Genomic DNA, 12543 nt, shown 5'->3' on the forward strand with positions numbered 1-12543 from the left:
TGTTTCCGTGGGCTCCAGTCGCTGCCTGCACGGCATGCATGTGAACGGGGGAAACTGGTTCCTTTATAATGTCTGCAACCTGTTACACATTTGGCGTGCGGAATGGACCAGCGTCAGATGGAGGAGGAGCCGTTTTGGCATTTGCTTCTTTGCGGGCTGATCCTGTCCATCAGGGAGAGCTGCGTGACGTAATTGATCGGGCTGTTGTCTCCAGAGATTCGCCGATGCTTTTGCCTGAAGCTCAGGAAATGTTGGTAGTGCCACTTGCGAAAGCATTTCTTAAACTCGGCCTGGACCTGTGAGCAGAAAAGGAAGCAAAGATGGGGAAAGCAGCATAGGGTTAAAACAGATACTGGACCAGGAATCGCCAAAGCTGCGTTCTCAGAGGCTGGGTAAATTCTCCAGCTGCTAGCCGAGAAGATCTAACTGTATTTTAATGCATCAATGGAGCCCACTGTAAACGTTTACGCTCGTGGCCAACATTATATCACCAACAGACACCATAAACCAGTGGTGGCGAACCTATGGCACGGGTGCCAGAGGTGGCACTCAGAGCCCTCTCTGTGGGCACACGCAAACAGAGTTGCCCCCCCCATCTAGGGTGGGCTCGATTATTAGCATTAAACCTAAGACCTAGTTTTGGGGAAGCAGTGTAGGTAACCCTGTTAAGTGCTGTTAAACCTCACTGATTTTCATGGGAAGAACTAAAGCGCGATCCTTCAACTGGCAGTAAGCTCGGTTGCTGGCAATGGGGCTTGCTTCTGGGTAAACCCTCCTAGGGTCGTGATTCACCCGTTGGAAGAGTTGCACGGTTGCTTCAAAGCAAAGCCACCAACTACTACCAATCTTACTCCCGAGTAACACACGTCTCGGAGCCAACTGTTTTTTCTAAACCTCAGTATTCAGATTAAATTGCCGTGTTGGCGCTTTGTGATAAATAAGTGGGTTTTGGGTTGCAATTTGCGCACTTGGTCTTGAAAAGGTTCGCCATCACTGCCATAGACACAAAACAAATCTGTGCTTGGATGGTTTGAGGTCTCAGACTGAGAACTGGTGGTGGTGTAGTGGTTAAGAGCAGAGGGCTCTAATCTGGAGGACCTGGTTCAACCCCCCACTTCTCCATATGAGAAGTGGGGTCTAATTTGGTGAATCAGGTTTGTTTCCCCGGTCCTCCACATGAAGCTTGCTGGGTGACCTTGGGCCAGTTATAGTTCTCTCCGAACTCTCTCAGCCCTGGAGGACTTAGCTGCTTGGGAAGACGGATTCTACGGCATCAGATTATCATTGTGGATCAGAAATTGTAAATTGTCTAAACCACAGGTGTCAAACTCGCGGCCCTCCAGATGTTATGGACTACAGTTCCCATCATCCCCTGCCAGCATCATGGAACTGTAGTCCATAACATCTGGAGGGCCGCGAGTTTGACACCTATGGTCTAAACAGCCGACTGCATCATAAGAGAACGCCCTGTTTGTTCTCACACTTGTGAGGTTTCGGAATTTTCAAATGTATCCAACAAAACTGATCAGGTGGATAACTGATCTATCCATGACACTGTAAAACTTTTCGTCCCCTGTCCTGCTGATAGATCACAAGCTGGCAATATTGTTCGTGTAACGTTTTCAGTTATTGTGTTTTGTTTTATTGAATCTGCGTAATATTGTGCGCTGGCTTTTAGGGACTGGTTGTCAGGTTTATCATATCAATGCTTTTTAAACTTCTGCTCTTGAGAAGTGCACACCATGCAATAAATAAATAAGCTATGGCATTATTTTCCCCGACCCCGAGGCCCCTCCCACAATCCCACCTTACCAGGCTCCACCCCCCCAAATCTCCAGAGCTTTCCCATCCCAGATTGGCCACCTGGGCTGCTACTCACCTCTCCATTCAAGAAACAGTACAGGAGAGCAACGAAAAAGCCCTAAAAGAAGAAGAAAGAAAACTCACCTGAGTTGCACAAAGTCTCATTAGCTGCCAATTAAATTGATCACGTCAAGACTCTAATGGCGATTATGCTTTCCAGTGAAAATTTTGTAGTCTCACTTAAAGTAGCTACATTTGCCTGAGTTGCATTCAAAACCAAGAATATAAGAGACACCTCATAGTGTATTGTGCTGTCTAATACTGGGTCTAATACTGTTTTAACCAAACTGCTAGAGAAATGTAATAAGAACATGAGAACATAAGAACAAGCCAGCTGGATCAGACCAGAGTCCATCTAGTCCAGCTCTCTGCTACTCGCAGTGGCCCACCAGGTGCCTTTGGGAGCTCACCTGCAGGAGGTGAAAGCAATGGCCTTCTGCGGCTGTTGCTCCCGAGCACCTGGACTATTAAGGCATTTGCAATCTCAGATCAAAGAGGATCAAGATTGGTAGCCATAAATCGACTTCTCCTCCATAAATCTGTCCAAGCCCCTTTTAAAACTATCCAGGTGAGTGGCCATCACCACCTCCTGTGGCAGCATATTCCAAACACCAATCACACGTTGTGTGAAGAAGTGTTTCCTTTTATTAGTCCTAATTCTTCCCCCCAGCATTTTCAATGAATGCCCCCTGGTTCTAGTATTGTGAGAAAGAGAGAAAAATATCTCTCTGTCGACATTTTCTACCCCATGCATAATTTTATAGACTTCAATCATATCCCCCCTCAGACGTCTCCTCTCCAAACTAAAGAGTCCCAAACGCTGCAGCCTCTCCTCACAAGGAAGGTGCTCCAGTCCCTCAATCATCCTCGTTGCCCTTCTCTGCACTTTTTCTATCTCCTCAATATCCTTTTTGAGATGTGGCGACCAGAACTGAACACAGGACTCCAAGTGCAGTCGCACAAGAGGAATGAATCTCTCAAGAGCTATTAGTCATGATACTGAAATAAAACTCTTATATCTGTGTCAGATGTGGTCATGTCTACTGTGCAAAGGAGAAGACCTAACAGGGCCTGGGCAACAGAGGCATAGCAAGGGGGGAAAGCGCCCGGTGTACTGGTGCATCCTCTGCCCCCGTCCTTCCCTGAACACCCCCGGCACGCCCCAGAATGCCCCCACCATGCCCCCGGAAAACCCTCACCATACCCTCACAGGGTACGCACGCCCTGTGCGTTGCACCCTTCTGTCCCCTTGGAGCTACACCTCTGGTGGGCAACTGGTCGGCTAGAGTGGCTATAAAGAGAGATTGGAGTTTGGATTTATATTCCCCCTTTCTCTCCTGCAGGAGACTCAAAGGGGCTGACAATCTCCTTGCCCTTCCCCCCTCACAACAAACACCCTGTGAGGTAGGTGGGGCTGAGAGAGCTCCGAGAAGCTGTGACTAGCCCAAGGTCACCCAGCTGGCGTGTGTGGGAGTGCACAGGCTAATCTGAATTCCCCAGATAAGCCTCCACAGCTCAGGCGGCAGAGCTGGGAATCAAACCCGGTTCCTCCAGATTAGATACACGAGCTCTTAACCTCCTACGCCACTGCTGCTTCCATCCTTCTGTGTCACCCGTTGTCTAGCCTCAGGTCAAACATCCTGCTTCTTCTCGGAAGTTGGTTGCAGAGACTCTTCCTAGCTAGCAAGATAGCAGCCTGCTATTTTCGCCTCTTTCCTACCTTCAATGTAGCTCCTAATAAAAATGTACCTTTTCCCTTTTAATCAGCGTTTTAGCTGCTTCTCTGTGCGGTAAATCCATCTACGGTTGCTGATCTCTACATTGCATTCTTTCCCCTCTTGTCCTTCTTCCATGAAACAGAAGGGTATTACCCGATGGCATCCGAAATTGGTTAATTTTCTAAATTGGTTCCCCACCCCCCGCCCCAAATTGTGATCGATCCTTCAACACCAGCCCACAGAACTGCCTGCTGCCGTTTTCTGAGGGTCAGCCTTGCCTGGAAAGAGCCCAAGGCCAGCTCGACGTACAATCTGGCATCTGTCCCCGTGCCCTCCGGAAAGAAAGCAAAGACGACGTAATGTACTCCGAAGAGGGGAATGAGGAGCAGGGTGGATTTGGCCAGTCGTCTGAAAAAGGAAAGGATGTCGTCAGAACTTGTGCTCAGCCAAAATGGGGACATTCTCCCCAAAACACCTTGGTCTTTTACAGCATACCTAGTCCCCGCCCCCCATCTAGTTCCCACCCACCCATATACAAACACACGCCATTTTCTTGGTAATAGGCTTATTAGAAGAGAAGAAGAAGAGTTTGGATTTCTATCCCCCCTTTCTCTCCTGCAGGAGACTCAAAGGGGCTGACAATCTCCTTGCCCTTCCCCTCTCACAACAAACACCCTGTCAGGTAGGTGGGGCTGAGAGAGCTCCGAGAAGCTGTGACTAGCCCAAGGTCACCCAGCTGGCGTGTGTGGGAGTGCACAGGCTAATCTGAATTCCCCAGATAAGCCTCCACAGCTCAGGCAGCAGAGCGGGGAATCAAACCCGGTTCCTCCAGATTAGATACACAAGCTCTTAACCTTACACATTTAAAACGACACTGAGGAGAATGCTGCTTTCCCTCTCTCAGCCCCACCTACCTCACAGGGTGTTTGTTGTGAGGGGGAAGGGCAAGGAAGAAGGGAGAGGAGCTTGTAAGCCCCTTACAGGAGAGAAAGGTGAGGTATAAATCCAAACTCCTCCTCCTCCTCCTCCTCCTCCTCCTCTTCTTCTTCTATAGCGAGAAGCCTCTCACCAGTAGTTGCTATTGCCCGACACTGCTCTGAGTAGCAGTGGGGCAAAAAATTTTTTAAAACACGGCCTGCCTCCACGCCTGTCTCCATACCAGTATGTCACTTTCTGCTACAACTCCAAAGTGACCATTTCTTCTAACTACGTAGGCGAGGGGTTTGGTCACTTACACAAAATGCCTTGGATGTCTTCCTCCGGGCCCTGAAGATTTTAATTTCTGGACCAAAATCTGAATGACGTTGAGGAAAATGATGAAGTTCACCTGAAGACACGGAGGAGTGGGGAAGAGACCGTCTGTCAGTCACTGGCGTAGCTAAGTAAATATGTTCAGTCGAGTGTTCCTTACATTTTATTTTGACAGGAAATCATGACTGCTCTGAAATAACCACAACGTCTCCCTGGATGTCTGGATTGTCAAACCTGGTTCTCAAAGTAGGACCAATGTTTTAGAAATCCATTACTCTTCTTTTTCATTTTTTGTATTGGGGGGGGTCTGAATTTGGGGCATGCAGCATTTCCTGCCGTTTTTGGTTCTTTATTTGTGCTTCTCGGCATCCTCTGAGACTCACGGGAATTCTGAGATAATACTGCAAGAATACCATATTCACCCCAAGATCCTTTGGAGCTGTGCTCCACCAATTCACACACCCACATTTCTGTGGATTTATTAAGTGTGTGTGTGTGTGTGTGTTTCTGTGTAAAGTGTCGTCAAATCACAGCTGACACGGTGACCTCAGGAAAGACTATCAAGTCAAGTGAGAAGCACTGGTGGTTGGACATTGCCTTCCTCTTCAGAGCCTTCCTGGTTAGTATTGAGATAAAATGGCGCCTAGCAGCAACACCTGCTCCCTCACTCCCCCCCCCGCACCCCCCTCCATGCCCCATTTACCTCCTCCGTGGGGCCCGGAGTGTATGGTGGGCCTGCAGCAACACCGGGAGCGTGTCGTGGGCTTGCAGTCAGGTCGGGAGCCTGCCGAGGGGCACCCCTTGGCCGGGGGTGGTAGGCTCCTAACCGGGTTGCTCCTCTTTCAAGGCTGCAGGTGCCCAGCCTGGCTGCTCCTTCAGTTCACGTGGGAGGGGCGTGATTTTGCACACACACCCCACGCAGTGGTGGGATCCAAACATTTTAGTAACAGGTTCCCATGGTGGTGGGATTCAAACTGTGGCGTAGCACCAATGGGGCTGGGCGGGGCATTCCGGGGGCGTGGCCGGGCATTCTGGGGTGGGGCATTGCTGGGCGGGGCTGTGGCAAGGACGCAGCTGCTGCGCCGGTCCTTGGGTGGGAAATGAATGCACGCAGGCGCAGGCTGCCACGCACGCCGGTGCACCTCCTGCTAGACTGCTTCCAGTTCTGTGCGCTACTGCTGAGAGGAGGGGTGTAACTAAGGCCAAAATCACGGGGCAAAATCACCCATTGGTAACCCCCTCTCGGCACACACAAATAATTAGTAACCTACTCTCGGGAACCTGTGAGAACCTGCTGGATCCCATTTCTGCCCCCACGTGATGCAATGGGTGGCGCCCAGGGGCAATTGACCCCCGTGTCCCTCTGGTAGATACGCCCCTGGTGACCACTGGGAGGGTTGGCATGTAGAGGCAGGCGACGGCAAACCACTTCTGAACATCCCTCACCTCGAAAACCATTCGGGGGTGCCCTAATGCAACTGCAACTTGATGGCAAAGAAAAAATAAAACTACAACATGTTTATCGATTCGAGAGGTACGGTGCAACCACTGCCTCCCCTCCCCCCACTGCCAACCCTCTGCAACTAAAGACAATTGCTGGGCTTTCAGTTCTTCAAAGCAAGCCGGAGATCAAAGGAACACTCACCAAGACGGTTAATAGGATGGGTCCCTTGATGATCCACAGCACCGCCGAGCTCTGCTCCTCATCATCCCAGCAACTGAAAAAGCGAGGGAAAGAAGAACAAATGTATGACGTGCCTCTGGGGGAAGAGATCTCCTCCCCGGCTGTGTTTTGCATCCCGATATGGAAAGGTATCCGCTTGTCTAATGATCTCAGTTTTACGCTTCTCGGGCCTGCGTTGCATAGTGGTTAGAGCAGGGCCTGGTGGAGATCCAGTTCTGTCTCAGCCATCTTGAGAAACCTTGCATAAATGTATGTGGTGGACATGATCCAGATAATGTTTCATGCGTCTGTTTATCTTCCCGACACCTATTATTTTGGCCCATTTGGCCACATAAGGGCCATTAGGTTGCCACCAGCAGCCCATGGTGACCCCAGCAAGTGGCTTTCAAGGCAAGCAAGAGGCAGAGGTGGTTGGCCACTGCCTTCCCCTGCAGAGCTTTCCTTGGTAGTCTCCCATTCAAGACTTATGGTGACCCCAGCAAGGGTCTTTCAAGGCAAGGGAGAAGCAGAGGTGGTTGGCCATTGCTTTCCTCTGCAGAGCCTTCCTTGGTGGTCCCTCAAGTACTGACCCAGCTTAGCTTCTGAGATCTGATAAGGTCAGGCTATACCACGTCGTCTTCCCTTTCCATTGGCCCATACAGGCTTCTATATGTTGTCTTTAGTGCAGAAGACACAAGCTCGGTGTGTGTGTTGGTGTCTGAACTCTGCAAATAAATGACATGGAGTACATATGAACCTCTCCCTCTGTGCCATCTTTCAGGCCTCTGGGTGGACCATGAGAGGTAGAGTCCATGGCAAATTCCAGAGTGAGGTGTTGCTATCCCCGTCTCCCTGTCATGGGTACCCACACATCACCCACTTTTAGGCAAACCTTTCAACCATGGCTTCTATCTACTCAGCCAAACCGGAAGCCTTCTGCCAACCTCACAAGACATCCTTTCTTCCATCACAGGAAGTCTACATCTCAAAAAGGATATCGAAGAGATAGAAAAAGTGCAGAGAAGGGCAACGAGGATGATTGAGGGACTGGAGCCCCTTCCTTATGAGGAGAGGCTGCAGCGTTTGGGACTCTTGAGTTTGGAGAGGAGACGTCTGAGGGGGGATATGATTGAAGTCTATAAAATTATGCATGGGGTAGAAAATGTTGACAAGAGAGACATTTTTCTCTCTTTCTCACAATACTAGAACCAGGGGGAATCCATTGAAAATGCTGGGGGGAAGAATTAGAACTAATAAAAGGAAACACTTCTTCACACAATGTGGGATTGGTGTTTGGAATATGCTGCCACAGGAGGTGGTGATGGCCACTAACCTGGATGGCTTTAAAAGGGGCTTGGTCAGATTTATGGAGGAGAAGTCGATTTATGGCTACCAATCTTGATCTCAGATTGCAAATACCTTAGCAGACCAGGTGCTTGGGAGCAGCAGCAGCAGAAGGCCATTGCTTTCACCTCCTGCACGTGAGCTCCCAAAGGCACCTGGTGGGCCACTGCGAGTAGCAGAGAGCTGGACTAGATGGACTCTGGTCTGATCCAGCAGGTTAGTTCTTATGTTCTTATGAAGTCTCTGTAGGGTAGAAGAAGACTTCACCCTCGGCTGAGCGGAACGGCCAGATCCAAGCCAGTTCAGTTCAGAGGTTCCGTCTTCAGGGATCTGGTTTTTCTAAACTTCAGTCCAATAAGTTCAATTAGAATTATGCTCACATTGGAGAAAACAGAACTTCGGCTCACCCAGTGTCCTGACTGTAAATTCTGGCCAGAATCCAGGCCAATGTGAAGATCGCAGGAGCTCCTGAAAGTAAATAAAGCATCATACAATGTACAGTCAAAGGCTTTCACAGCTAGAATCAGTCAGCTGTTTTGGGGTTTCTGGGCTGTGTGGTCATGGCCTAATAGTAGAAGCAAAAATTACCAGACCACAGCCACACAACCCAGAAAACCCACCACAGCCAATCATCATAAAGTTAGAATCCTAGGCCCCTTCCGCACACGCAGAATAATGCGTTTTCAAACCACTTTCACAACTGTTTGCAAGTGGATTTTGTCATTCCGCACAGCTTCAAAGAGCACTGAAAGCAGTTTGAAAGTGCATTATTCTGCATGTGCGGAATGAGCCATAGAGTTGGAAGAGACCACAAAGGCCATCTAGTCCAATCCCCTGCCATGCAGGAACACACAATCAAAGCACTCCTTAATATAACTGCATGTGTTGGAATATACAAGATATGGACCATTAGACACTATGTCAGAACTTTATAAGCTATTATTATTAGAACCATATGTTTAAACGGTTGCTGAAACTAAGTTCTGCAGCAACCCTTATCTAAACTTACTGGGTATTACACCAATTGTCATCCTGATTGAAAAGGTGACACAAATGTATACGGACGGTTAAGTCCATAGACTTAATATGAACATGGTGAACACAAGAAAAAATGTAGATCTCGTAAAGACCAGGAAGCCAAGTTGGAATTAATTATCTGGTTAAAACGCAATGCGTGAATTTTATGTTTTTAACAGTTAAGTTTAGCTTAACTTTTTAAAAAATTTTCTTGGATTTTAGTGATTAATATTAATTTGTATTAAACTCTCTTTTTCTTCTTTCTCTTATTCCCTCATCGTCCCTATCTCTCTTCTTTATTTAGGCTTTTGTGAGATGTTATGATTTTATGTAAATTCTCTCACTCTTATCCCTTTCTTCCCCTTTCCTTAGCTTCGTTTTCCCAAAAAACAAAGCCTTAAGACCTTTGGACCAATATAGAAAATATTGTGTGCATGGCATTCAAAGTTGTTTGCTAGAACTCTGTATAACACTCCTTTTAAATCTCCAATAAATTTTTTTTAAAAAGCACTCCTGACAGAAGGCCACCCAGCCTCTCTTTAAAAACCTCCAAAAAAGGAGACTGTTGAACAGCCCTGACTGTCAGGAAGTTCTTCCTAATGTTCAGGTGGAATCTCTTTTCCTGCACCTTGAATCCATTACTCTGTGTCCTAGTCTCTGGAGCAGCAGAAAGCAAGCTTGCTCCCTCTTCAATGTGACATCCCTTCAAATATTTAAACATAGCTATCACATCACTTAACCTTAACCTTTCACGTGTACTGTTGTCAAGTCAGGTGTCACGCATCCTATACTTGTGCATTTCATTTTTTTCTGCCTAAATGTAGAATCTTACATTCATCTCTGTTGGAATTTATTTTGTTAGTTTTGGCCCAGCGCTCTGATCTGTCCAGATCATTTTGAATCCTGCCCCTGTCCTCCGGGGCATTCACTATCCCTTCTCATTTGGTATCATCGGCAAATTAAACATCCTTTATTCATTTATTTGATTTCTATCCTGCCTTTTCCTGACCCAGTTTGGGTTCAGGGTAGCTAATGACAAATTTATTTATTTATTTATTTATTTATTTATTTATTTATTTATTTATTTATTTATTTATTTATTTATTTATTTAATTGTTCCACTTACATACTGCCCTCCCCCGGAGGGCTCAGGGCGGTTTACAACACCAGCAAGACAAGTGGAAAACAAATAGATACAAGTTAAGAGTTAAAATACAGCATTCAATTATCATAAATCAATTAAAATATAGATGGCACCTGACTATTAAAACTCCTCATAAGAGGGGAACAGTGGGCCTTAGATTGTTTTCAGGCACCCACATCAGCAGCTGGCCTCCCCAAAGGCCCGGTGGAATAACTCAGTCTCTACGTAGAGCCCTGCTGTGGAACTTCAAGTATAAGGTCCCACAGAGGTCTTATTAGACTAGCTGGAAGAGCATCCCACCAGGCAGGGGCCAGGGCCGTAAAAGCCCTGGCCCTAGTGGAGGCCAGCCGCATCATAGAGGGGGCAGGGATCACCAGCAAACATGGGACATATGGGGCCAGACGGTCTTGTAGGTACGAGGGTCCCAGGCCGCGTAAGGCCTTAAAGGTTAATACCAATACTATATACACATTGTGTAACCCCCATGCCCAGAATGGGTTGGCCCAGAATGGGTCGACCCAGTAAAGGGGTGGAGACTCAGAGCAGCAGAAAGGCTGCAAGAGCTCTTCGCAGAAGACAAGGGTACCAGACTCGGACCTTGATTTCTATAAGCCCTTAACACCTTGTTAAGGTAATTGCAATATTGTTGGGAACTACTGGGAAGGTAGTTGTGTTAGGCACAGGGCAGAGCCCTGTGTTCAGAGCTAAAACTCTGTCCGGTTACTCACAAATAACCATCCATAAGCTTCTTCAGTGTTAAGAGTTTTATTGTTCAATTCTGCACAGAAGAGGGAACTCTCCTCTGTCAGCAACAGGGAGGAGGTTCAAAGGGGCTGTTGCTTGTGTAACATAATTTATACCCTCTTACAAACATCCCTCCTTGTCTTCTGACTATTGGTTTGAGTCAAGAAGACGTACAGACCTGGTCATTTCATCCCACCTTTTACCACACCTTTTCATCCCATATTTGGTGCAACTTAAGTTAAAACTGTATCTTACGCAAAGGTTTTTATAACAACTAAGTTTCTATTTTACTGTTATCTGTATTTGTGAGCTTTTGCTAATTCCTTATCTCCTTGGTGGGGCCCTGTTCTCTTTCAACTCAAGGCCAGTGTCAGGCTGCTATGAGTTTTGTTTTTCTTAACAAAAATAAGTTTCTGAAGTGCTTAGTGCCCAGTGAATTACACTCATATAACTTATATGATTAAATACAATGGCTTAAAACATTACAAACTATTTGTTCATATCAGTTGTTTGTTTTTGCTATGTTGTAAATGTTGGAGTTTATTGTTTCAGGGTTTTCTTTTGTGGCTGTAATGGGTGAGAGTTCTCCTGGAGACCTTCATCATGTTGCAACCTGTTCATCAAGCCCTTGGAGTCTTCAGGAGCCAGCCAACTTGCAAAGAAGAATTTGGACTTGGCAGTATCAGTAGACTGTAAATAGAAGGACTTGAAATGCAACCTGAACAGGACCTTGAATTCGGTAAACGGATTAAATGCTGATGTTTCAAAGTATGTAAATTGTAAAGGAAAGTAAACCATTTTGTTGTTTAAAAATTGTTGTTGCAACTCATTCCAAGTACTGCCCCACAGAACCCACAAGCTGAGGTTACAATTGCACATATAATTAGTGTTTTGTTTGTGTCTTCCTGCTTGGCAGGGGGCTAGGCTTGATGGCCCTTGTGGTCTCTTCCAACTCTGTGCTTCTGTGTGGGTATGTGATGTTTTAAAATTCTTGAATTTGTTGTCAGTTGTCCTGAACTCGGTCTTGGTCGGGAAAGGGTATACCTGAGGATGCTCACCAATCAGATCTGGAGGAAAATTCCTCTCCTGACTCTCCTACCCTGTTTCCCCGAATATAAGACATCCCCTAAAAATAAGACGTAGTAGAGGTTTTGCTGAAGTGCGAAATATAAGGCATCCCCCGAAAGTAAGACGTAGCAAAGTTTTTGTTTGGAAGCATGCCCAACGAACAGAACACAGAAATATAAGACATCCCCTGGAAATAAGACGCGGTAGTATTAGAGGGTTTTGCTGAGAGGTCTCGCTGATATATAAGGCATCCCCCGAAAGTAAGGCCGGTAGCAAAGTTTTTGTTTGGAAGCATGCCCAACGAACAGAACATCACAGAAATATAAGACATCCCCTAGAAATAAGACGTAGTAGAGGTTTTGCTGAAGTGCGAAATATAAGGCATCCCCCGAAAGTAAGACGTAGCAAAGTTTTTGTTTGGAAGCATGCCCAACGAACAGAACACAGAAATATAAGACATCCCCTGGAAATAAGACGTAGTAGAGGTTTTGCTGAAGTGCGAAATATAAGGCATCCCCCGAAAGTAAGACGTAGCAAAGTTTTTGTTTGGAAGCATGCCCAACGAACAGAACACAGAAATATAAGACATCCCCTGAAAATAAGACGTAGTAGAGGTTTTGCTTGGTCGCGAAATATCCCGAGGCATCCCTAAAGTAAGATCGCATTAGCAAAGTTTTTGTTTGGAAGCATGCCCGACGAACAGAACACAGAAAAATAAGACATCCCCTGGA

At 46.7% G+C, this 12543-nt stretch overlaps 1 protein-coding gene across 1 annotated transcript in view; it reads right to left on the reverse strand.

Annotated features, from left to right (window-relative positions):
• The window catches only part of LOC125440736 (vasoactive intestinal polypeptide receptor 1-like), a 38702-nt gene continuing 26159 nt past the window's right edge, over positions 1–12543 (reverse strand). The window contains exons 8-13 of the mRNA XM_048510677.1: positions 8247–8307; positions 6478–6550; positions 4817–4908; positions 3860–3989; positions 1880–1921; positions 1–296 (exon numbers count right to left, since the gene is read on the reverse strand). Coding sequence (XP_048366634.1) covers positions 114–296; positions 1880–1921; positions 3860–3989; positions 4817–4908; positions 6478–6550; positions 8247–8307 — 581 coding nt within the window. The 3' untranslated portion in view covers positions 1–113. The remainder of the gene's footprint in view (positions 297–1879; positions 1922–3859; positions 3990–4816; positions 4909–6477; positions 6551–8246; positions 8308–12543) is intronic.

Source organism: Sphaerodactylus townsendi, linkage group LG11 (genome assembly GCF_021028975.2).
Source record: "Sphaerodactylus townsendi isolate TG3544 linkage group LG11, MPM_Stown_v2.3, whole genome shotgun sequence".
Classification (NCBI taxonomy): Eukaryota; Metazoa; Chordata; class Lepidosauria; order Squamata; family Sphaerodactylidae; genus Sphaerodactylus; species Sphaerodactylus townsendi.